The sequence below is a fragment of the Rhinatrema bivittatum genome, chromosome 5, assembly GCF_901001135.1.
Source record: "Rhinatrema bivittatum chromosome 5, aRhiBiv1.1, whole genome shotgun sequence".
Classification (NCBI taxonomy): Eukaryota; Metazoa; Chordata; class Amphibia; order Gymnophiona; family Rhinatrematidae; genus Rhinatrema; species Rhinatrema bivittatum.
In genome coordinates this window covers 61,290,290-61,317,286 of record NC_042619.1, presented here as the reverse complement: position 1 = coordinate 61,317,286, position 26,997 = coordinate 61,290,290, and the positions used below count along the sequence as shown (strand labels likewise).

At 42.0% G+C, this 26,997-nt stretch overlaps 1 protein-coding gene across 5 annotated transcripts in view; it reads right to left on the bottom strand.

Moving 5' to 3' along the window:
- The window catches only part of CNTN5 (contactin 5), a 2,626,638-nt gene that overhangs the window by 36,293 nt on the left and 2,563,348 nt on the right, over positions 1-26,997 (bottom strand). For all 5 annotated transcript variants that reach the window (XM_029602387.1, XM_029602386.1, XM_029602389.1 and 2 more), the window contains one exon: positions 17,395-17,504. In XM_029602387.1, coding sequence (XP_029458247.1) covers positions 17,395-17,504 — 110 coding nt within the window. The remainder of the gene's footprint in view (positions 1-17,394; positions 17,505-26,997) is intronic.

Sequence of the window (26,997 nt, the reverse complement as noted above, 5' to 3'; positions counted from 1 at the left end):
CCTGGTATGTGTGAGTGAGTGTGTGTAGGGGGTGATTGGTGAGAGGGGAAGTGACTGGGATGACTGTATGGGGTGACATGTGGGAGAGAAAGGCAGCCTGGTGTGTGTGGGGATAACTGGGGAAACTGTATGTGGTGACAGGTCACCCACCACACACACCAGGCTGCCTCTCTCTCACCAGTTACTACCCCATCCAGTCTCTATCCCATCCCATCTCTATGTCACCCCATATATTCACTCCAGTCACTTCCCCTTTTACCAGTCACCCCCTCCCCCCACATACAAACACACAAATACATACCAGGGGAATTCAAAGTATGCATGTCCCAAAATGCCAGGGCCCTTTTCTTAAAATACAAAGGGATTAGTGAATTCAAAATATGCATTTGCATTATATGCTTTTGCTGACTAGAATTGAATGCTATAATTTATTACATCACTTGTTTGTTTACATTTGTTACCAGTACTGGCCATCCCCCCACAAATACTACCTTGCAATCTTGGCAACACAAACAAGTAACTAAGGAAACAGACAATGGGAATGCAGTACCATTCCTCTAGTTAACAAACTGCTCCCCAATTGGCACTCTTTAACTTGTCTTTAACATTTTCAGGGAAACCAGAAATAAACATCTCACGAACCATTTTAAAAACAAAATCAAACAGATAACAACTTGAAATGAAAACAACACACACACATAAAAAATCAGTGCACATCCCACCTGGGCCCAGAGGCAAGGGTGGGATTTCTTTTTCCTGTGCTGGGACAGGGAAACAACTTGGGTATCCCCTCAATTAATCCCTTCTGACTGCTCCTCCAACTTTGTCCTCAGAAACATATACAGATAATGAAGGAACTTATTCCAAAGTATATGCAAACAACTAACCTTTATTTTCTGAGGTTACCAGTAATCAGATAGTTACATAAAAACTTGAAATACACTCATTAAATCAGGTGTTCACAGGACTTCAACAACCAAGCTGCAGTATGAATCAATTTTAAGAGAAAACTTTTTACTCCATCCTTAATATTAAAAATTGTTAATTTCAAAAAGGTATAGGCTATCTTTTCCTTTGTTATTCTTTTACTTTCTCCTACCAACCGCCATGGTCATGATAGCTTCAATTAAATTTCTGAATACCATACTCAACATAGCAGCCAATTTCTCTTACCCCTTTGATGTCTTCCAATACATTGTAAAGACACTCAGAACTTTCCTTAAGGACTTGACAGAGACTCCCCAGATTATCTAACTCAAGACTATCTGGATAGCCTCACTAAAAGGTCTTCTATCTTCCTCCATTCAAACCAGGTTGAATCATCTGGTCATTTCTCCATGAGAAGAACACCTCTACGCATCAGGTATTTTACCTTGAGGTGAAAAGTCCCTGCAGAGCCCTCTCTTTTTCAAGAAGCACTCAGGGCACATCAATCTTCAGGTGGCTCCCTCCATAGTTGTCTTGACAAACTATGAACCCAAAATTGTATAGTCACCATCACAACTCTCCCTAGAGGATCTTCTCTTAACCCCTTGAAGGAGACACATCCATTAGCACTGAACCACCACTCCTCCATAGACTCTTATTGGCACATGCATGGTGTAATATTACTATACTCAATGCCATGTAGTGGCAGGTCACTGTAATCAGCTCATCAGCAATTTTCCACAACACATAAACATTGTCAAACCATTTACAAAACTTCAGGAAGAGTCAATTTAGTTTTCCCACCCAGAATTCTTTTGATGGATTTCTTAATGATAAGATCTGTCACAGACATTTTTAACACAAATATTTTAGCTAATTTATAGTACTGATGCCAGTGGCTGACTGACATCACTGGAAACTGAAATCTTCCATGATATTGACTGCTGTGCCCACCTGTCTGCTCCCCCTCCCCACCTCCCTGCCCAATGTACTCAATGAAAATACCTTTCTTGTTGGAAAATGTGAAGTCCCAGTTTTATTACAAACAGCAAACATGCACTCAAGCCAACCGCCTATGGATTGCCCACTATGAATTCTGCTATGCGGTTCAATTTACATACCAACCCAACTGCACCTGCTGTGGAATGAGCTAGGCCTGGCTTTTCAAATCGTCCTTGGCCTTCTGCTATGTTTCCAAACTAAAGAGCAGCTAATAAGCCGGGGGTTGAACCCAGTTCCCATCAAGCAGCTCTGAGTTGCATGATCTGTCTAGAAAATACTCTTCTTTATCTTGGTGGTGTTGGCCTTCTAAGGATGAAGACACGAAGGTCTATGTTTGCTAAAATCTACCCCTAGGTACGTGAGGGTAGCTTAAGAGCTATGGCCTCTCTGGTCTATAATAAAAGTGCTTCAAAGGCTTCTTGAAGTTGTTGTTAAAGAGATGCTATATGATGTCCAAAAGGTGCACTAGGTTTTCCTTGTAGAAGCCTCTGATTTTGCTAAGTCCATTAGTGCCAAACTAGCCTCCCTCTCAGACAAGACATCCAAAGACAGATTTGCCTATTGACTTTTGGAGTGATGATTCAATAGTTTCACTTTTCCTCAACGGTGATGAAATATGTTACCAGACAAGAATATGACCGTTTAGGGTAAACATGCCACCAAATCAACAATGTCTTTTTTTGGGGGTCCACCAGATTCCTTCTCTTCTTCTGGCCAGCTTTTTTGGGCTTCTAGATCATTCTGAAATGGGACTGGAATATGGCACTATGAACCTTCATTCATAGCTCCCCTAGAATTTCTTCCTTACAGTATTTTATATCCCCTTGCAACTCATACCAGTAATTTAAGTGACAGTCCTTGACAGGAGACTGGATACCAGAGATCCTTTAGGAACCCTATAATCATGGCCCTTATATCCAGCCCCTAGGTGCTGCTGTTGCATGATGACTGGGATGCCTTCCTTCCAGGGACTATGAATGCTGCCTGTACTGTATCCTCAGCCCTGGCCAGCCTGGGAAGCAGAAGACCTGAACCGGGAATCAAACTCAGTTCCTCCAAATGGAAGTGGGCAGTACTGTCATTAAACCACTAGGTTACCCCAGCAATGTCCTATTTGGCCAGCTGAATCAATTGTCAACAGCAGAAGTCATCAAGATTATTGCTGCCACCAGATGAACTATCAGGGCATTCCAGGCATGGCAGCTGGGCCAATTGTAGCCCAACAAATAGAATCAGTGGTTCCCAATACATCCCATGCTGGCTCATCTAGAGAAGAAAACTGAGAAAGAGAATTAGTAACTGTGACACTGCTCAAACCTGATTACCTCTTACATAGCTGTTGACAAGGCAGATTTATATCAGCGTATCCTTTGCATTACTGCATTAGAGAGTCCAAATTGTGCCAAGCAAATTGCTGCACACATTCTAAAGGAGTGAATCTGGAACAATTTGTTCAGTTCTGCAAGCGCCTGTTTAAATAAGACAACAAACTGCTATCATGTTAAAAGGTATAATTATCAATGTAACAGAAATTGCTTCCCTTCCTTTCAGAGGGCCAGCATGACAAGTAAATTCAGGTATTGTTGACCAGGCAAGTTTACAAGGGTGAAACACTGTGTAGGATTATGGTGTACCCTCTCCTGGTCGAGGGGTGGCCAACTCTCATCCTCAAAAACACCAAAGAGGACAGGTTTTCAGGATACCCGCAATGAATATGCATGAGATAGATATGCAGGCACTACGTCCATTGTATGCAAATCTATCTCATTCACATTTATTGTGGATATCCTGAAAATCAGGCCTGTTTATGGCAGTGGCGTAGCCAGAATTGATTTTTTGGGTGGGCACAAGGTTAACATGGGTGGGCTGTAGGCATGCAGGTCTACTAGTTGTTTTTTTACTGATAAATAATGCCAAATTATGCAGCATAGCATTCACATCTACGCCTAAGTATGAGGTTTACTTAATGATACAAACATAATTCACGGTGATTTGTGGTACTTTAGCCTTCTTATTATTACGATTTTATACACGGCTCCTACCTGTCCATAAATTTTGAGAGAGCGGTTGTGTTGCTTATATTTAAATTGCTAACATCTCAAAATATAGATATATATTTTTACCTTTGTTGTCTGATCTTTGTATTTTTCTAATCAGTTGGTCCTGGTCTCTTTTTCCCATTTTTTCCCTTATAGCTCATTTCTGTCTAATTTTTGGACTCAAAGCTTAGGGCACAAGAACACTGCGATTCAGCAAGAGGTTTTAAAATTTAGTTTATTTGGCTTTTTAAAGAAGAGGCAAAGACAAGTGTTCTGCAAGACAAAAGCTTGCATCCTGGTTTTCCTGCAAAACAAGTATCCCTGCATTGTGAAGTAAATGTGGCCATTAAATAGGCCTCTCTCCTGTTGTTGCCAGCAAATCTGTCTCAGAGATTTTCTGCAAGTCATGCTTCAGAAAAGCACTCAAAGTTCATTCACCTTACAGCAGAGGTGTCTGGGTATTCTTGGTTGTCTGCTCAGCCTATTCTTCATTTCCCTCTATGGGACACCTTTAATGGACAGGTGTCACATCAACCAGTCTTAGATGATAAGCTATGACAGAGGAACTTAAAAGTGTATCCTAACCACTAACCTTGGTATGTATCAGGTGTAGTGCATAGGTGTATGTCCCTCTAGATTCCTAATTAATATGAATGATACTCCCACAAGCATTCACTAGTTAATCAAACAATAACATCAAAACTAATTTTCACTAGGTAGCTATTAGCTCTATAATGGAGCTATACAGATACCTGCATTATAAAAAGAACCTACTTCATAATAACATGATCACATATGTTATCTTTCAGAATCAAGTAAGTACATAATAGTGGTATAACATGTAAAGATATGTAAAGATAAGTACACAGAGAGACTAGTATGAAAATACTATGTTTCTCATATAATACTAGGTATACTGGGCAAATCTTTTCAATAAATACTGTTGTTGTGAACAACTACCCAGGATAATATTCATTAAAATGGCAAGCAGGGATTTAATCAATGCACCTTACCAGAAAAGTAAAGAAACCAATAAAATAGAAGAAAACCAAGAATCTATAGAAGAACTCATACTGTGTTGTGCATACATGATGTAAAAGTGTTGCAAAGCATAAGACATATTCTAGTCATATGCTGCAGTGATGGAAGATCAAATACAAAGGCATATGCATGATAGACAAAGGCATAGCAAAAGTCTGAAACATCATACTAATTCTGTAGGGTATTTATAGTGCTATCCAGTATTAGGACAACAACCTGTAGCAGTGAAAGCACTCACTGTATGGACAGTCCTAATTCACTTGTGACAGTCATATGTCTAAGAGATAATACAGCTGTGTAGGGCAAGTATTAATTATTAAGGTAGATGATAGCTAGTAATACTGCTTCGTCTTCAAATACTTCTAGGGGAAATGGGGCTCATACCCTTCTTATATGATGGTAAGTCTAAATATATTGGGGATAATCATAACAATAACTGAAAGCTAACTCTGTGAGAAAGTCTTTAACATATTATGTGAACTACTTTGCAGAATTGATAAACCATCAGTGTAAGATTTTACACAGGGAAGGAAGGAATGTCATATAAATAAAAGACAGAAATAAGGAAAATTATATCTTCCCCTTTGGAATCCTAAATAGAAACCAACTAGCTTATAAGTCACAGATAGAGTTTATAGTGAAAAGGCCAAAATAAAAAGAAAAGAACAATGAGCAATTAATATGCCGAAAGATATAGTAATAGAATGTTGCAGATCCCTATAGCAGAGCTCCTCATGTGTAAGGTATGTATTTGTTTCAAGGAGAACAGTCTCATAATAAGCATCACAGGCTACACTAGTAAGAAATCTTTGTGAAAGAGAGTGAAACAGTCATTAGGTAAAATCTAGTAAATAGTGTCATAGGAAAAGATATTCAAAGAAGGGTTCAGCGAAAACATTAGAATAGATAGAATATTGAGATATTAAAGATCAGCAAAGTGATTATCCTAAGTGCAAGCTGCAAAACAAAAGAATAGAAATAGCTTATAACTTAGGCTGGTGTGGAAGAGAAATATAAAGAGATCTCCCTCTTGAACCCTGAATTATCATATTTAAATCACAATGAAACACATCACCCTCTATGTGATCAAAGCAGCTTCCATAGATAAAGATAGAAAAAACCTAGTACATATGCATTTAACTGATTCAGCATATAAGTATTATAAAGTCTACGACTGGAAAATACTACTTAACTTGGAACATACAAACTAATAAAAACAGCATCACTTCAAATAATATTATTAACTTGAACACCTAAGTGCTGACAGAGAATGAAAGAACCTAAATTCTGCATAAAGTCATTCCCACAAAACATTTCCTAATTCCTTTTCAGTGTCTTTCTTCTATTACTGTCTTCTTCCCTTCCACACACACACACACACACATACACGCTTTCTCTCACAGACTCCCTCTCACACACTCAAGCTGTCACTCTCATATGCTCCCCCCCCCCACCCCCCCACAAGCTCACATTCAAGTTCTCACTTTCTCACCCCTCCCCAGGCTTATATTCTTATGCACACACAGACGCACATCCAGGCACCCATTCTCACCCACACACATTAACCCAGACTCCCATTCTCACCCACAAACCCATGCTCCCAGTCTCACCCACACATATTCAAGCTCCCATTCTCATCCATACATATACACATTTAAGGTACTATTCTCACCCACACATACACACATTCAAGCACCCATTCTTATCTACATATTCAAGCTTCCATTCTCACCCACCCACAAACCCAGGCTCCCATTCTCAACCACACATACACACATTCGAGCTCCCATTCACCCACATATTCAAGCTTCCATTCTCACCCACATACACACCCAGGCTCCAGTTTTCACCCACACACACTCCCATTCTCATCCACACATACACATTCAAGCCCGTGCACAGCTTCCGCTTTCTCCCCCAGAGCAGGAAGATCAGCTGCCTCTCCTGCTGCCACCGGCCTCCTGCTATCTTCGGGCGTCGGGCCGTACTGCCCACCGAACTTCCTGTCGGGGGGGGGGAGCAGAAGCGCAGCGCACAACGTCCGCTTCCTCCCTCCCCCCCCCCCAAGCAGGAAGATCGGCGGGCCATACCGCCCGACGCCCGAAGAAGATAGCAGGAGGCCGGTGGCAGCAGGAGAGGCAGCTGATCTTCCTGCTTTGGGGGAGAAAGCGGAAGCTGTGCGCGGCGCTTCCGCTCCCCCAAACAGGAAGTTCGGCAGGCCGTTTGATCCGAAGATAGCAGGAGAACGGGCGGCAGCAGGAGAGGCAGCTGATCTTCCTGCATTGGGGGGAGGAAGCGGAAGCTGCGCGCGGCGCTTCTGCTCCCCCCCGAACAGGAAGACCGGTTGGCCATACGGCCGCAGCACTGCTTCCCCATGTGTGCCGTGATGGCGTGCGAGGCGTGGGTTCTCTTGTTCGCTGTCGCGGGGATGGGATCCCGCGACAGCCTTGCAGTTCCGGTGCCAGTTGGGTGGGCCTGGGTCTAAGTTGGGTGGGCACCTGCCCACCCAGGCCCACCCGTGGCTACGCCACTGGTTTATGGCTCTCAAGAACTGGAAATCCTATCTGCTGAAAGCTGAAATTTAGCAGACAGCAAACTGTCTTGACCAATCCTTGCCTTGGATGCCAGGACTAACTCACCTAGGCACAGAACTGCAGAGAATGTTATGAAAAAAGCTAGGTGCAGCAGACCAGTCTCACACTCAGAGGTGCATATAGATGTGGAAGTTTTGCAGCATGCTGGTCTGGGTACATTTTAAACCAAGGTAACTTATTGCTAATCAGAACTGGCAAAGGAGCTTTAAGGAAGGCCTGCATCACATTTTGATTGAGTAGTGGCTTTGTAAAATGGTTTTTGGGCCAGAGGAAAGTAGGGCGGTATTTAACACAGTTGAAACATGCATGTTTTTAATGATTCAAAGTTTTTATTATCACTGACAAGCATAATTCATAGGTGCATGCATGTTTTTAATAAGCAGTTGCAAAACTAGAAGCAAGCCAACTGCAATACAAAAGTAAGAAATAGAGAGCAGAGGTACATGAACAAAAAAATCTATATAATTAATGAAGATATAAAAAGGTTCTAGTTTCTGAGCCCCTGGTGCAATTGTGGAAGCATTTGTCAGCATTACATGCACACATATTCATCTTCATCATTGGTCAGTGGGCTTTCCACTGAGGATACAGATAGTAAATGGTATTCAAATAAAAAATTATTTATCAATTACCCATAAGGCACTATGCATATTTTTGTCTAATTTTGTGCTCTCAGTCATGCTCTATTTTCTATTGTTTCAACTAACACTATGTCTCTATTGTAGAACCATGGTGGGTGATGTGGCGAATGGGGGTGCGGGATAATGTTCTTGTTTTTCTTTGTGATTGGTGTTATTTGTCTGCTCATCCCCAGGGGCGAGGACAGGTTCCGTGGTTTGGGGTTGGGGTTCTATTTGTAGAGCCATCTTGTGCTCCTACCATGTGACAGGGGGCCGACCAATGGCACCGGTAGCCCCTGTGACATAGTGAGGGCAAAGGCTATCGGCGCCATTTTGAATACCGGCAGCCTACAGCCAGATTGCAGGAGATCACGCCAGGACCCCCGCTGGACCACCATGGACTTTTGGTAAGTCTTGGGGGGGGTCAGGAGGGGGGGGGTTGTAGTTAATTAAATTTAAAGGGTTGGGATGGTTTTTTGGGGGGGAAACGAATACATACGTAACTAATGAACGGATCGGGGTCCCCCGAGAATGGATGCAACGGATTTGGCTCCCCATGAATACGAATACCAAATGGGACGAATCCGTTCCCTGCTACACATCCCTAGTGATCATACAGTTGCAAAACAGACTGCAAAGACTTGAAAGCATATACAGAATGGCTTTTTAAGTGTCTTTGCTTATTTCTTACAGGGAAGTCTTATGTAATTGTGATATGAGATTTATTTCATCAGCTTAGTGGTCCTGCTTTAGGAATCCTTTAGGATTCTGCATTATCACCATTTTGTTTCAACATTTATGTATAGACTGCCAGTCAGGGAACTGATTGGACATCATCAGTTTAGTTTTCATTAATCTGTTAATGATATTGGATCTAAATAATGGTTGGATCAGCATTACTGATTCAGGCCTCTTCCTTATCAGATCATTTGTTTAAAATAGCAGACTAGATGAAAAATAAATTACTACTACTACCACTACTACTACTTAACAATTCTATAGTGCTACTTGATATACCACAGTGTTGTCAAAATATTTAAAAGACAGTCCTTTGTCAGTAGAGGTTACTATCTAATCAAGACAAACATACAGGGCAAAAGGGATTTTAAGGTGAATTTTAACAACTGCCCAAATATGCTTGCACCCCACTGCGCGCACATCTGAAAAGTTTTCAAAAAGGGGCGGGGTGTGAGCGTGGTCTGGATGGGGCATGGACATTTTGTGGCATGGCCAAAAGATGTGCGTGTAAATATGTATGTGATTGAGTGCACGCCAACGTCTAGTGGCAGGTAAGCTTACTTTTGCTAAGGACAAGGTATAAGTTTAAAATTAAAAGAAAGAGCCATTTCTTAGAGATTTAAATGGTCTACGGTAAATGGGGGAAGTACAGACTATCAAACCAGGGGGGTTTGGAAGACCTAGCTCTTAATTGGTGTTATGGTTATGAGGTGTTGGAGTGGATTCTTGGGTACTGCGGTGATGGCCACTCCCACGGGAAGGAGCCCCGTGAGGAACCGCAGTACTAGGCTAGACTCTATACACGCAGACACAGAGAAGTTGTATTTATTGTACAGCTCGATGGTACTGCCCGGGGAGCGGGCAGTGGTGAAGGTAACCCAGCAGAAGTAGTCCAGGGATCCTCAGCAGAGGAGACCAGTCTCACACTCGAGTAGGTGATAGGCAGTGTGGCGTAGCAGGGACAGGTCCCGGATGTAGACACAGAGCGCTGAAGCTGAAGGTGAGACAGACTGAAAGGGTTAGTATTCACTGAAGCAGAAGCTGTATTGATGAAGGTCCTGACAGGCAGAAGTTGTTCAGTGGCAGGCACCAGATTAGGGAGAGCAGGCCCTCGAGGAGCGAGTTCCCGGTATCCCAAGATAGGAACCTGAAATAGAGCAGAAGGGCCCCCGAGGAGCAGGTACCCAGGTTAGAGAAGAAATACCCCGAAGGGCAGAGAGAGCTTCCTGCGGCAGCTGGGAAGCAGCAGAGCAGCTTAGACTGGAGGCAATCCAATCCTTGCTAACTCAGTTTGTTAGCAAATGAAGGGCAGGCTAAATTCCAGGATGTGATGATGTCACTCGGAGGGGACGCCGCCGAGGTTCCTGCCATGACGTGGATATAGACGTGGATATAGATGTGGATATAGATGCGCGCACCCTAGGAGGCCCTCAGGAAAATCATGGCGAGCACCTTCGCCGTTGCTGATCCGGGGACACTGGAGAGAACAGCATGAAGACGCAGGAGCAGCCATCTTCCCAAGGCTTGAGGAGAGAGAAGGAAGAAAGGTGAGGCACAGAGGTTGAAGCTGTCTGAGACTGACGGACTCAACAACTGGACAAACTGGTGGATGAAATGGTGAAACTGGCAATGGCGTGGATGCATGCCCCTTTTAAAATTTCTCAATTTATGCGGAAGAAGAGAGATTTATGCACAAAGGTGCTCACCCACTTAAAATTGGACATACATATGCACACAGCCAGTGTTGCGATCCTGGCCCGTGCCCCGGGATCCCCACTCACCACCCGGTTTGCCCTATCCGCAGGAGCTCCCCTCCGACCCGCCGGACCCGAGACGTGGCCAGCCAGGCCTGAGACGTGACCTACTGTGGTGTCCCCCCTGCAAGGGAGACGCCGCCGGTGATCCGCTGCTGGCCCCGCCCCCTAGGCGCGAGCAGGGGCTCCCGATTTAAAGGGGCCAGCACGGGAAAACAGAGGATGCCTCCCTGCTGACGTCAGACGCTGCCGGGTTATTTAAACCCGGCAGCCACAGCTAGCTAGTGCCTTGCAACGAGGTTGACTCTTCAGAGTAGCTAGTTGTGCTTCCTGCTTCCTGATTCCCGCTTGTTCCTGATGTCTGATTCCTGGCTCCTGACCGTGCCTTGTTCTTCGACTCCGGCTTCTGCTTCCATCCCTGGTTTTGGCATTCGACATCTGACTTCTTGCTCCCGACCTTGGCTTGTCCCTGGACTTCGGTTTCGTCTCTTCCCACTGCCACAGGTACTTGTTCATCACCCGCCCGGAGGTTTCTCCTAAGCCCCAGCGGCTCGGGTCCTCACAGGCTCCTCCCGGGGGGACCGCGGGCTTCCAAGGGTGAAATCTCTCCTGACCTCCTGGGCGCCATCCCATCGTTGGATTACCTCGGCAGGCTGCTCTTCTGATCCTTGGTCGCATAGGATCCACCTAAGACCAAGAGACCCGGGTCCCTATGGGCTCCTCCTGGGAGGACCTCGGGCTTCCAGTGGTAAAGCCGTCTTTGAAGTCTCTCCTCAGCGCCGCCTCCCGGCTGCGACGCCCACTGTAGGTATCCACAGCACGACACCTGCAGTCTCAGCTGGCCCAAGGGTCCACGATCCTAACAGCCAGGCTATTTTATAACATGCACATATATGCTTGTAACATATAAAATGGCTGTGTATCTGGGCATGCACTGATGTAAACATGCCAAAGGATTCCCATGTGCCAGTTTGAAAATGACTGTCCCTGGGAATTTAATTTCTTAAGAAAATGGTTACAAATTAATGAGGCTGTAAGAGGACAATCAGAAAATGCAATGATTACAAATTGGGTATTTTCCAGTCATTCTGGGATCTGAAGATAGAACTCTCATAGCTGATGATGATCTCTTGGATAAACTTTTCATCTTCAACCATCATTGTAATGAGTGTTATATGGAAAATGCAAACTCTTCTGATGGAAGTTGACCTTCAATCAGTAATCCATGTACATTATGACACTTTTAGTTTGCATTGCCTCAAGGCACTACAACACCACTTTCTGATGCTACTTCTGCAAAATGTGAAAGCCATATTAATAATTTTAACTTGACCTATGCTTCAAGAAATGCATATATATATATCTACATGGTTAATTTGTAGACCACAACATTTTATTGGCTATACGCTACATAAAATCTGAAATCCTCCATCTATTGGGGCTACAGAGGTCATGGGTTCAAGTTTTAGAAGGGATGAAAAACTGTCATTTTTATAGTAGCAGTCTTCTGTTGATGTTGAGGAAGCATCTTGGAAAAGGCACACCATCAACTCTGAGGCAGACATGGGTTCTACAGAGTTACACTGATATTTTTAAGTGGGAGCTTTGAGGATGTGGTGAAAAAGATAAAAGAAAATACCAGACTTCCTGTTAAAATGCTGTATAGAGCCCAGTGTTGCTTAAAGTGTACAGGGAAGAACCCACTTGCCATATAAGATAAACAGATCTTTCCTCTTGGTAAGACTCCACTCTTGCATAGGCTTTGCAGCATGCGCAAGCCCCGGGATGTGCGTAAGTCCTGGGGCTTGAAAAAATGGGCATTCTGGGGGCGGGGCCATGGGTGGAGTGCCAGCCCTGGGCATTCCAGGGGTGGGACTGAGGCCTCCGGAACAGCCACCGGGCCAGGGGATGAAGAGCCGGCATGCGCTAGTTACGCCTGCCCAGAGGCAGGCGTAACTTCTCCAACAAAGGTAAGGAGGGGTTTTAGTTAGGGCTGGGGGGCAGGTGCAGGGGGCCAGAAAAAAAGATCCCTCTGAGGCCGCTCCGATTTCAGAGCGGCCTCGGAGGGAACGGAGGCAGGCTGCTTGGCTTGGCGTGTGCAGGTTGCACAATTGTGCACCCCCCTGCGCGCGCCGACCCTGGATTTTATAACATGCACGTGGCAGCGTGCGCATGTTATAAAATCGGGCGTAGATTTGTTCGTGCCGAGTTGCGCAAACAAATCTACGCCCGCGCATAACTTTAAAAATCTACCCCAAAGTGTTTGTACATGTTCCAAAGGAAAAATGCACAAAGTGGAACAGTCATGCGCAAGAAGGAGTGCTCATAGGCTACAGTGAGTCACAAAAGGATTACACAATTCTGCACAGAGATTTCAACAAGATAACAATTAGTAGGAGTGTTGTGATGATGAGAACTCTGAATTTCTAACCTTTCATGAAATAACACAGGAAGTATAGCTTGAGCAAGGAGTTCAAATATCTCCATCATAAAATGAGCAAAGAGATACTGAAGTTGCTCTAGATGATTCAGTAAATACTGAAGAGAAAGTGGAGCAACAACTTCAGTCTTCACTCAGGAAATCAACAAGGTGGAACAAGAGTATTCCACCTAAATGTTTCTCCTATATTGGTTAGATACCACCACAACCTGAGCCAGGATCCTGGAAAGAACGCAAACATTGCCTGCATTTGAAAGACAAAAATGGAATAAAGCTTCTGATGAAGAGATGGAATCTCTTAAACAACTCAAAACATGAGAACTTACAGAGTTACTGCCAGGAAAACATGCTATCAGATGTAAAAGGGTTTTCAAAATCAAGTGCAACTCTGAAGATAAAGTACATAGATATAAGGCAAGAATAGCAGTAATGGGTTTTTCTAAAAAAATATGGGAAAGATTATGATGCTACTTTTGCACCAGTGGCTAAGGAAAGTACTTTCATAACTGTCATTGCTATAGCCGCCTTGAGAAATAAGGAAGTGAGACATTATAACATTAAAACTATTTTTCTCAATGGTGATATTGAAGAGGAGCTGTATATGGTACAACCTAAAAGTTTTATTAAAAAGGAAACAGAACATCTTGTCTGTAAACTATAAAAAATCTCTCTATGGTCTTAAGCAATCAGCTAGAGCATGGAACTGCAAAATAAACAAAGTTTTGCTAGAACAAGGATTCATGCAAAGGAAGGTTGATCCATGCCTATATGTAGATGGTTTGATTATTGCCAACGATGAAAGCTCAAAAATTCAAAGCTAATCAAAGTTCTTAGGGGTAGATCTTTAAAAAATACGCGATCGCGTACTTTTGTTCGTGCACCAGGCGCGAACAAAAGTACGCTGGATTTTATATGATACGCGTGTAGCCGCGCGTATCTTATAAAATCTGGGGTCGGCGCGCGCAAGGGGGTGCACATTTGTGCAACCTGCGCGCGCCGAGCCCAGCGCGCGCTGCCTGTTCCCTCCAAGGCCGCTCCGATTTCGGAGCGGCCTCGGAGGGAACTTTCCTTCGCCCTTCCCCCACCTTCCCCTCCCTTCCCCTACCTAACCCACCCCCCCGAGCCTATCTAAACCCCCCCTACCTTTGTTGGCAAAGTTACGCCTGCTGAAAGTTACGCCAGCCGGCAGCCCCACTCCATCCTCCGGTCCCGGGGGCTGGTCCGGAGGCCTCGACCACGCCCCCGGGCCGGCTCCACGCCCCCGGGCCCACCCCCGAAACGCCGCGGCATGCCCCCGAAATGCCGCGTCGTTTCGGGAACGCCCCTGGGCACACCCCCTCCCGCCCCTTTTCGAAAGCCCCGGGACTTACGCGCATCCCGGGGCTTTACGCGCACCATCGGCCTATGCAAAATAGGCGCGCGAGGGCCCTGCGCGTGTAAATCCGGAAGGATTTACGTGCGCAGGCCTTTTAAAATCCGCCCCTTAATCTGCACTTCAATACTACAGATCTAGGAGAAGTTGCATACTATCTAGGAATCCATATTCAGTGACAAGAAGATGGGAGTTTTCTTCTAAATCTGTCTGCTAAAATCAGTGTAATTATTGACCAATTTGGGATGTTAGAAGCTAAGGGTGTAGCAATACCAGTGTATGCATTTTATCTGAAGTTGGAAAGAGAAGATGATCTCTTACCAAGTAATGATCAGTATAGAGAAGCAGTGGGGGCACTTTGGTGTGTGGGAATCACTACTCAACCAGATATTAGAGTGGCAATGTCTCATCTTTGTAGACGTGTCAGTAAACCTCGCCAAGGAGATTGGAATGTCTCTAAAAGAGTCATGCACTACTTTAAGTGCACTCAAGAATTAACTCTAAAAATGTCTGCAAAAGGTGATCTTTAGCTGAAAGGATATGTCAACTCTGATTTGGTCAGTGTTTCCAGTGATTACAAATTAACAAGTAGCTACTTGTTTAAACTTGGTGACAGTCTAATTTCTTGGTCCAGTAAAAAGCCAATGTCAGTTGCACTATCATGAACAGAAACTGAAGACATCTCAGCAGTCTGTGCTAATTAATAGTTGTTTGGCTGTGACAACTACTACAAGAGATGGGAGAGTCAGTTTCTCAGTCAACAGCCTTATTTGAGGACAATCAAGGATGTATAAAGCTTTCAAACAGTGAGAAAATAAATGCCAGAACCAAACAAGTCATTGTCAAACATCATTATTTTCGACAATATATGTTATAATTAGTGAGGTTTGGGTGGACCCTTGGACACTGTGGCAGCTGACCACGCCCACGTGGGGAAGTCCTGTGAGGGGCCACAGGTCAGGCTCCGCTTAGGACACACAAACACAGAGATTGATTTTTTATTAGACAATGTGATGAAGCCACCAGAGGTGGCAGTGGTGAGCAGCTGAAGTAGCCCGGCTGGGCTAGTATCCCTCAGGTGCTGGAACAGCGACTCCTCCGGTAGCAGTGTTGTAGTGGAAAGAACTGAGAATAATGAGTACAGTGGAATATGCACAAGCCCCAGTATGGAGAACCCCAGGATAGGGAGAGCAGGCCATCGAGGAGCGAGTACCTGATCCCTGAGAGCTGAGAGGCTTGAAGGTGGTGTACTCACACAGCGGGTCCACGTAGGAGATGGCACCAGGGCTGGAACGGAGGCAGGCCCTCGAGGAGCGAGTACCTGGTTCCAGGGAACAGCTCTGAGGTGAAGGCAGAAGAGAAGGTATGAGCAGGCAGCGAGTCAGGGAACATGGGCCCGCGAGGAGTGAGTACCGGTTTCCTGATTGCGACCTGAAAAGCAAGTGAGCCCCCCGAGGTACCCCGTTAGCGAGGTACCCCGTTAGCGTTAAGAGTCCAATGGAATTGGAGGCAGAGTAGCTGGGTATGGAGATTGGAGAGTGGATCCCATCCGTAAGAATCCCCCCTTGCTAACTCAAAGGCTAGCAAACATTGTAGGCTTTAAATATCCAGGCAGCGTGACGACATCACAAGGGGATGCCCCTGAGCTTCGCGCCAAGTAGGAAATAAGAGAGAGGGCCGCGCGGTGCGCGCGCCCTAAGGTACTAGTGGAGCATGGCGGGAGGCAGCGCTCAAGCCGGTCCGGGAACGCTGGAGACGCAAGCAAGCAGATGCCGCGGCAGCCAGGCGTCCATCCGCAGCAAGAGGAGGAGCAAAGAAAGAAAGGTAGGCGGAGTGAAGCCGTCAGGAAGGGATGGTTGCAACAATATATTAGCAGATATAATGACTAAGCCAATTCCAAGGCCAACATTTGAGAGTATCAGATCTAAACTGGGACTTATCTGAGAAGTAGTTGTTGAGTGGGGATGTTAGACCTGTATTTTGAATCCAGTCTGTTATTACAATAACTGTTCTCAGCTGTGTATTAGTGTTGTATAGAAACTGAGTGTTTGTCAGTGTTATGCTGCTTAAAGTTTAAAAAACAAAAAAAAAAAGGGTCTAATTCTTTTGCACTCTGTACAAGAAACAGGAAGTTGTTCTGTCTCCATATTTTTGTGCACCCTTAATGGTGTTCCATGTGTTTTACAGAGTCTGCTTGTCTTACTTGCATTTCTTCTGACTCTCTGCTATCAGTTTTGAAATAAATCCTGATTTGAACTTCAAAGTAACTCTTGAGTTAAATAAATTCTCTTAGAACCTGACAGGATGATAATTTTATAAAGCTAACAAAGTTTTCTTCTGTAGGAAATCCATTGCAAAACATACATGTAGTAAAGCATAAAAAGATGCTTTTTGAGCTTCTCCAAATCAATAAGAACAGCAACTGAACATGACCTACCTATGTGGTTTGCATAGGCCACAACATATGACAGGGTATACGTAAACAAATGTTTACATATGACCTGTATATACACTGAGGCATGAGGGTGACCAGGTCAAAAGTCTGGTGCGATGGATTCTAAAATAAATCAGCATCATATATCTGTACTTCTATTATGTGTTCTTTTTAGACCCAATTAGTTCAGGATTTCCCAATGCACAAACCCCTTCTTGGCAACTGTAAGAAAAGACTTGAGTTGAACTCTAAATATATATTTTTTTATATTATGCCTTGTTAATGACCTGTAGTGAACTGTGTTTTTGGTTAGTCTTATTTGATATATATAGAATTTCCATGGATTTTTAAAATTCCCTTCATACTTTCAGTTGAACTGATTGGTTAGAAAATAGAATTAAAAAGTTATGCTTATGGTACTATGCTTTCATACCTCAAATCCTTGTGGTCTTCCCAGACTTTCTTTCATACGTTTCCATGCAACACGAATCTCTGATGCAGACAAACTTGTGGCTTTTACATCTGCAGGAGCACTACTGGGTTCTGCATTAAGAAAAATTGAAATAATAAACCTCCACTGTAACAACTTTTATCTATCAGCCTAGTAGAAGTAAAACTGTCATACACTTCTCACCATCTGCTATATTACCAGGAATAAAATGCTACCGTTCTGACCATAAGAAACACAATATGATATAAAGACAATCTTATTTATTTATTTATTTATTTATTTATTGCACAGCTATATTTGTGTCATAGCCCATAAATGTTATCAACGGGCATGACATGGTAGACAACAAAGAAACCCTTTGCATCATTTGATTTATGCTCCTTTCACTCATGTACAGTTGACACTCAGACAAAATTGGTATAGATTAGTGAGTAGAACAAATCAGGTCTTTTTTTTTTAATTTTTTAACTTATACAAAGTAACACAGTAGATGACAGTGTCAAAAAAAAGATCATTTGGCTTATTCACTCTGCCCAGTTATATTTTTTATTTTATTTATTTATTTTAGTATATTTAGCTTAAGCCTTTACATTGTAGCTCATGGTGAATTACATGCAGGTACAGTAGAGATCTAAGTGCAATGTTATATTTTAATCCTGCTTCTTACATTTGAAATAATAACTATAGAAATCAAAGTGCATCAGATGTAGGACTATCAGCTGCCTCCAGATTTTCAGGACAGGCTGAGCTGGTTTTTCCCCACTGCATTCAGGGACTTACGTACTTGCTTTTTATAAGGAAATGCAATAAGGAGGGCAGAACTACAAGTCCCTGCATGTAATGGGGTAAATGCAGGACTAGATCAACCTTTCCTGAAAATTGGAAGCCAGCTGGTAACCCTAATCAGAGATGGTCTAAAGACTCTCCAGAAACCAGTTCATTGGTAGCTTTGGAGATACCACTCAGTACCATCCATTCAATACTCAGCACCAAAGCTCCTTTTCTTGCTATTTAAATACCACAGGCGGATCTATTCAGCTCTGGAGATTCCCAGTTCAAACTCACATTTTCCCAATAAACTATAATGTTGATCTGAGTCATCAAATCTTATTGTAGAACTCTTTCCAAATAAACTTAACTAAAATTAATGTAATAGTTCTTATTTTCAAGAAGATGTTCCATATTTTGTGATTTTTGAAAATAAAAAAGTCCAACTTGTCATGGAATATTGCATTATATATTCATTCAATTATTACAGAACTTAGGGGTGATTTACTAATCTGTATTAGGTTGGGATCTGCATTTGTTTCAAACACATTGCAAAAACTCAACACATAAGAGACATTTGTTTAATTCAGGGGGCCTAGAAATGAATCGGGGGCCTCTAAATGAAAAAAAAAACCAAAACATATTTGTTGCATTCATTTGAAAGAAATGCTATGGAGCTATGCCTTATGTGAGGGCACAGGGCAAGGCCCAAAGCAGGGGCCGCAGCCTAGTCCCGAGTGTGATGCTGGAATCTCGGCCAAGACATGAGACCCCTTCTCCCAGGGCGTCAGGTCTGGGTCCAGGCTGAGATCACAGCAACCTACTGCGGCCTCAGCCTTGCAAGGTCGAGGTTTTGGCCTGAGCCTGGGCCTCACCGGCAGATCCCCATCAAACCTGGTAAGTGGGAGCTGGGGGAATCCGGGCCCCAGATTGTTTTTTTTTTGCGGGAGGGCCCCAGGAGGCCCCGTTTTTATTTGTTTGACCTTTTTTTTTTTTAAATGTTTGATTTGTTTTTTTTCACATGAATGAAACAAATCAAGCTACTGAAAATTTGTGGGGAAAAGAAAATTCCCGAAAATGATCCAAAAATAAAAACTAATTTTTTTTCCCTGTACATCCCTAGTATTAGGCAATAACATGTTATTTCAAATATCATGTGTTATTTCCCCCTGGCAGATGAAGCGCACCACGAGTATGGTAAGAAGATGATTTGCATGAAAATGCATGCAAATCAGCTCATTATTAGGTAATATCATATAAATAAATTTATGCAGCTTGCATCACAATTCACAAGCTCCATTATTTTGAAGAAAGTTAGCTATACCTCAAAAGGTTTAGTTAACTTTTCCCAGGATTATCGGGATGCTAATACACATTCCAGTATTCCCAAGACTCCACCTAAAGACCCTGAGTGACGCAAATAATGCCTTCCCCTTCTCAGTGATACCCCAGGGGTGTCTTGAGAGACCCCCATCCCACCCCCCTGCCACCCCTTTAGAAGGTCCAAGTTTAAAAAGCTAAAACAAATTTATCTTCCCAATTCCTAGGCCCTTCTCTGAGTTCTAAAACTTGCCCTCATATAGGAATAAACTGAACCCACAACCCCTGGACTTCCATACCCACCCTGAATCCATCTGGTATTATGATCCCTGTTGGTTTAATGGAGACTAGTGTACTCTCTAGGCCGGGTTTCAGGTTTGGCACCACTGTGTTGAAAATGGCACTGGTCCACCATAGGCTGATTTTTGCCCCATTAAGGCTGAGAGGCAGACTTAGGCCCAAAAGCTGAAGGATATCAATATTTCTCTTGAAGTGTCTGCTGTGATGACTCAGAGAATTTGTTGATTGAAATAGCCCAAGTATTTACAGGTGAATAATTCCAGTTATATACTGCTTTAATGACTACAGTTCTTTTGTTGTTAAACTTATGTTAAGCCTAGGAATCTATTTTATAGTCCAAGGAAAGTGTGCATATTTGCACTATTTTTTTGTCAATTCTTATATTTTTCATGTACCCTAGACATTGAAGGTAAGTGACCAATCCTCCAGGCTGACCAATAATGTCTAATAATGATTCCCTTATTGAACCACTTTTTCATTTCATTAACCATTTTTTAGCACCCTTTGTCCTTCTTCTTCAGTCATATAGACAAGATTTACTAGACATGATAATCCAATTAGAACAACTGCATTTGGACAAATCAGATCTCGTCATGGTCACACTAGATATAGAAGTGTTGAATGCTAGTGTACCACAACAAAAAGCCATAAGAATGGCATCCACTGGCTGGAAGAATGCCCTCAACCATATAGAATTCTAACAGCTTTTCTGACATATCTTTTGGAGATAGAAATTTTTTTCATTTGATTTGCATTTTTATCAATATTCCTTGGTACAACAATGAGGGCCAGTATGGTCCCTAATCTGTCAAATCTCTGTATGGAATCTTTTGAAGCTAAATGGTTACCTTCTCATCCTTCTTAATCACAAGTGTTGGTTTAGAAACTTTTCAGCAATTATATTTTTTTTTATTGTGGACAGGGTCAAAATCCTGTTTCTCTGAATTTTTGTTTTGGTTGAATTTATTGGATTCTCATTTAACCTTCACTAATGATATACAAGAACATTATATTGTAAACCAGAGTGAAGGCAGCTAGCTATACCTCTATATATATAAAGCTTTAAATAAAAAAAAAATAAAATATATATTTTCTGGACATATGGATCTATAAAACGCAAGCAGGGTTTCACTGCTTTCCTCTCTCATAAACCTGTCAACTCAAACACTCTAAAACACCTCATGAGTGCCCATCCACAAACACTTAGAGAGCCTACTACTGAGTAAATTCTTCAGATAATGACGATTGTGCACATCAGTAGCTCATTACCAAGTACAAGATAGACTCATGATGACTCGTTTCCTTTCTCGAAATCTTGTGTGCATAGAGCTTACCTTAGAGCTAAATATAGACACTGAGAATGGTCATTTTCACCTCAACAATGAGATATTGAACATCGGATGACTTGTATTTTACCCTTTTCCTCAAGGGTTAAAGATATTCAATTTTCTATCATCAGAAATGGAGAATAATACAATTATATGACACTTTCAAAGTCCTTCCCCGAATTTATTACACCAGAGGCAATAATTTGCCATATGCAGAGATCAATAATCCATATCCTACCGTAGTGATACATCAGCCATGTGGCAATTTTTCTTTGTACCACTGTTTGATTTATACATCCTCTATATTTATACCAATTAAAAAAAAATGTCACTACTTGTTTATCTACAGATGTTATCTATATCATCCAGTGTCCATGTGTGAAATTCTATGGGCATGACTAAGTGGATGATAAAACTAGAATGATAGAACATTGATTTAATTTGACTCTTTACTGGTTCACTGCACCAGTAATGTCACATTGTGAAGAATTCGCTCATTGTTTCTACGATCTTTGTTTTTGTGTTATAAAACAATTAGCCCTGGCCTAGTAAGGTAGAAATTTTGACTCAAAACTTTTATGGATATACAGATTAAAAACCGTAGCACCTGGGGGGTCTCAATGCAGAATTGGATTTGAGTATATTTTTATGATTATATGTGTACTTTGGTTTAAAACATTTTAATGACATTTTCTATGTCATCACGTCACATATGTTATCGGCTATTTGTCTTCACAGGTTTCCAACCTCTTGACGGTTACTGATGTTATCATGTTCTCAGCTGTTCTGTGTCCATAAATTCAGTTTTTGGAGGAAGATGCTTCCCTCCTAAGGTTCTCCATTTTTTTCAGATGAGATAGGCTTGAATCATAGAAACATAGAAACATAGAAATGACGGCAGAAGAAGACCAAATGGCCCATCCAGTCTGCCCAGCAAGCTTCCCTCATTTCTTCTCCCATACTTATCTGTTTCTCTTAGCTCTTGGTTCTAATTCCCTTCCACCCCCGCCATTAATGTAGAGAGCGGTGGAGGAGCTGCATCCAAGTGAAATATCTAGCTTGATTAGTTAGAGGTAGTAGGAGTAGTAACCGCCGCAATAAGCAAGCTACACCCATGCTTATTTGTTTTTACCCAGATTATGTTATACAGCCCTTATTGGTTGTTTATCTTCTCCCCTGCCGTTGAAGCAGGGAGCTATGCTGGATATGCGTGAGGTATCAGTTTTTTTCTTCTCCCCTGCCGTTGAAGCAGAGAGCTATGCTGGATATGCATCGAAAGTGAAGTATCAGGCACATTTGGATGAAGAATGGACTTACAGGCTCCAGCTAAGTGCTTTAATATTTTTCAGTCAACTAACTTTTCCCTCTTAACATAAATGTTTTATGTTTATTCTTTAGACAACTGTCATACCAACCTTTATTGAAATCAGAACTTGGAAAGTTACTGCCTTTGTTTATTTGCAAAACATCGGCCATGCTGGGTGTAATTTTTCAGTTTATATGACAATAGGATTGGTGAAACATTTGATCAATTTGTCATTTGCTTAGATAAAGGCATAGAGTGTGGGGAATAAAAAACAGCACATAGGCATCATAATACTCAAAGCGTACAGTGAAGGGAATCTCAAAAAACACAAAGGTGACAAAAGGCCCAAGACAAACAGTGTTGGAAATCTCTATCAGAAGAAAGGTATCAGAATTCCCAAAGTGTTCAGTGAGGGGAATCACAAACAGCACAAAGGTGTCAAAACCCCCATGGCTTACAGTTTGGGGAATCACAAAAGTACAAAGACATCAAATCCCACTAGACATATAGTGTGTTCAATCACAAACAACACAAAGATGTCAAAACCCCCAAGGCATATAGTACAAGGAATAGCAAAAAGTACAAAAGCCCCAAGGTATACAGAGGTGAATTTTAAAAGCCCAATGCATACTTTAATCAGGGGATATGCGAAGAAGTTGGGTTTGCGTGTGCCGAGCAGATTTTAAAAGTCAGAGAGATAAACGCTTATCTCTTGTGGCATGTACATCTTGAAAGTTTTCAAAAAGGAGTGGGGCTGCGGGATAGCTTAGGCATTTCAGGTTGTGAACCTGAGATATTTGTATAAATATTTAAGTAATCCAGAAAGCGCTGAAGTCCCTATCATGTAATTTTACTTCTGGTATGGATGCCATGTAAGTTAAAATTTAAAGAAAACTATGTACATCTATGGAATTTTAATGGTCAGGACTAACTAGGGGGAGTGAATGCTATCAAACTAGGGGGATTAGAGGACCTATCTCTTAACTCAGTGAACTGTGGACAAACTGGTAAAACTGGGTATGGTGTTGGTGCACTCACAGTTAAAGTCCCCTGATTTGTGTGATAAAAGTGGGATTTGTGAGCACAAGTGTGTGCCCATTTATAATTTGGTGCACATGTGTATGCAGACTGGCTATTTTATAACATGTATGCTTATGCACATGTATGCTATAAAAAGGCCATATACCTGGGTGTGGGCTGACGTATGAGCACAAATGTTTACATGCACCCCAGTTTGAAAGTTACCATCACAGTGTGCAGAATCACAAACAGCAGAAAGGCATCAAACTGCCTGCCTGAAGGCGTGCAGTTTGAGGAATCACACACAAGAGAAAAGCATCATAACCCCCAATGATTAGAGTGCAGACAATTACAAACAGGATAAAGATGTCATAACCCCCAAGATATAGAGTTCAGTAATTTGCAAACAGCAAAAAGGCTTAGACAGGCCTAGACAGCAAGATGGAAAACTAGAAAAGAGGTAGACTGGGAGGAAAACCTTGTATTTTTTTCTTTTTTCACATTTTTATTTTGGGGACAAAACACTCCAGTATAACAAATAAAGAAATAGGGAGGGATGAGTAGGCTGGGATCCAAACAGAAAAAAACACTCCCAAGGTACATCAGGGAAATTACAGCTTGACATAGTGGCAGTATGACACCTCAGGTGATAAATTAGGAGCATGGCAGGTAGGCATAGTGGCAAGACACCCAAGGTAGTATATTTGGGGCATGGCAGCTAGACAGAGCAGCAGCAAGTCCTCCAATGTACTCTCAATAGTCTTCCTACTCACATGGAAATTCTAAGAAGACCAGTACAAAAGCACCATCTTTTCCATTAACAGCCCTCATCCCTTCTCCCTGGGTCCAAATAACTGAAGATCCCTGGGGGTCTAGCAGGTCCCACCCCAGCCATAAAAAAAAAATTCTGTGGTCTGCTGGAATAGGGGAATTAGGTGCATACCTAATTCCCCTATTCCTGGCAACCCCTACCTTTTTAAAGGCTTGGTAATATATAGTGGGGCCCCAGTGGATGCCATTTTAAAAAATGGCATCAACCTGATCTTTCCTCTATCACATGATAGAGGCAAGGTCCAGAGATCATAAATTAAATAAAAATTGACTCCTTTATTGCATTTTAACCATTCATTTCAAATAAATGCACATCCCTAGTGAATAGCAGTGGGAACTCTGTGGAGGGCTTGATGGACCCTTGGTCTGACCCAGCATGGTCATTTCTTATGTTCTTATTTAATATTATAGCTTCAGTTTTAATAATAAATGGAATGTTAAAATCTATACACTGCAGTGAGATCCTTATGGAAAGCACTGAGAGCACTGTACCTCTGCCTAGGCTATAATATTCCATAAACAGCAAGTTTATGGCAGGTCATATATCCAACAGTGACATACAATGATAAGCTTTTATTCACTCGCTAAAATGTATTAAGTTCTGAGGACTTGTTTGAAATGTTGGTATACTAAATTATGAGTCTGTCATTCTCTTCCTCCTGCTCTACAGAATTCCAAGGAGCTGATTGCTAACAGGGCTTTACAGTACTAAAGTTTCTAGATATTTGAGGTGAATTTTTAAGCTATTTAGCTGCATAAAACATGGTTTTGTAAGTAAAAATGTCTGTTATAAATTAGCTTTTGATGAACTACGCATAAAAGTGTACACATAACCTGATGATTGTCAACTATAACTTTATGTGTACTGGGAAGAGACATTCCAGAGGTGAGGTTGGGGTGGAGTTGATACTTATACACACAGTCTTTTGTTTAAAAAAGTATATATGTATATTTGCAGGACAGTTTGTGCGCATATCAGGGCAGGTGCCCTGGAATTTTCCAGGTGAACATATGTACATATGTTTGCTTTGAAAATTTAGGGTACAGTCTATATGTAAAACTACATATAGACTTTACCCCACCCACACACATATAAAATTACCTTCTATTTGTACAGTTATTAGTTATCACACAAATGGCTCTTCCACTCTAGTGAAATTGCATAAAATGAACAGGCTGGTTGATCAAATTCAGTTGCTGTGAGATTAAAAGTTTTGAGCAGCATTATGCTCATGAATATAAATGACACATTTGTAATAGCAGCCCTACCAGCTGGAGCTTACTACATACTGTTGGGGAGGAGATGTCCTTTTAATATGGATTATACATCTAACTTTCTCAAGGGGTCTAGTAGCATTAATCAAAGGTGAGTCTAATAAACTCCTCTGTCTCATGGTACCAATTTCATATTTTTTTCAGATGTAGTGAAGACAGCTGTAGCTTAACTTTTCTAGGCACTAGACCAGAAGGATCAGCTGGTGCAGTCAGGAATTTATATCATGCTGTGTTTTACAACAGATGCACCGATTTTTTAATTTTAAGGTGCAGGCAAACACCACCAAAATTAGTTTCAGTTATGAACTGATATATAGACAAGTTTAGTGTGACCCATGTTCACTTGACCTATGTTCACTATATTAATGTATATAACATAAAAACTATTTCCCTTTGAAAGCACTGAAAGTTAAAAAAGTCAGATCTTAAAAGAAAATATTCCCATCTTTTCATTAACCTGTTAAATAAACTATCTAGAAGAGTCTTTCTCTTCAAAAAAGCCACACATTCTTCATTTACTTTTCAATACATGCTGATAATCATTATGAGATCTATGCAATAAAACCAATTTTAGCATGAGCTTGCAAAAAACAAATAAATAAATAAATAAATAAAAAGATTGATGGACATGTTAAAAAGTTATTTAATGAGTGCTGCAAAAGGATTTTGCATGTTCATGATAAAAAATGTCTGAAATAGTATGCTCACACTAATCTTGTGCATGGAAACCAGAAAATGCAATGGTTAAATAGTGCAAGCACATTATTTACCAAGAGAACACTAAATAATGTGAGTATTCTAAATTGACCATGCTCAGTTCTCTTTTCCTCTTGACTTGTCCTGATAGCTTCCAGGGGGAATACAACTAAACCCAGTATCTGGAGTTGCTTGTCAGTGCAGAGGGTAGAAGCAGAGGGCTAGTACATTCCAAGTAAGGAGGTCAAAGAAGAGTGGAGAGTTACAGAAGGGCAGAAAATGGGTATGACACAATGCGGGCAGTGGAAAGGCTACGTCTATAACCTCCACCCCCCCCGGAAGTGGATCTTCAATGATTCACGCAGCTTAATATTTGATAATGAGAGTTTTATTATATTGGATAAATTAATGGCCGCAGCCCATATGCATTACATTAACAAGTAATAGATAATAAATCAATACAGCAACAAGCAACATTATCAATAATAAACAATACTGAAACTTTGTTAACTTAGCTAAAAATTAACTCTTAGTGACCAGCGCTCCCCCGCTAACAAGTGCTAATCACATAATTCGCTGAGGTTCATGCACACACCCCGGCCGTAGAAACTGGGGATCTGCCACTGACCCCTTTGTCGTGGAAACCAAGGCGTCATTACCGGTGACCCGACCATAGAAGTCAGGGTCATTTGGTCCAATCGCCTCAGTACTCATATTGTCCCTCACCTCTCTTGGCCGTTG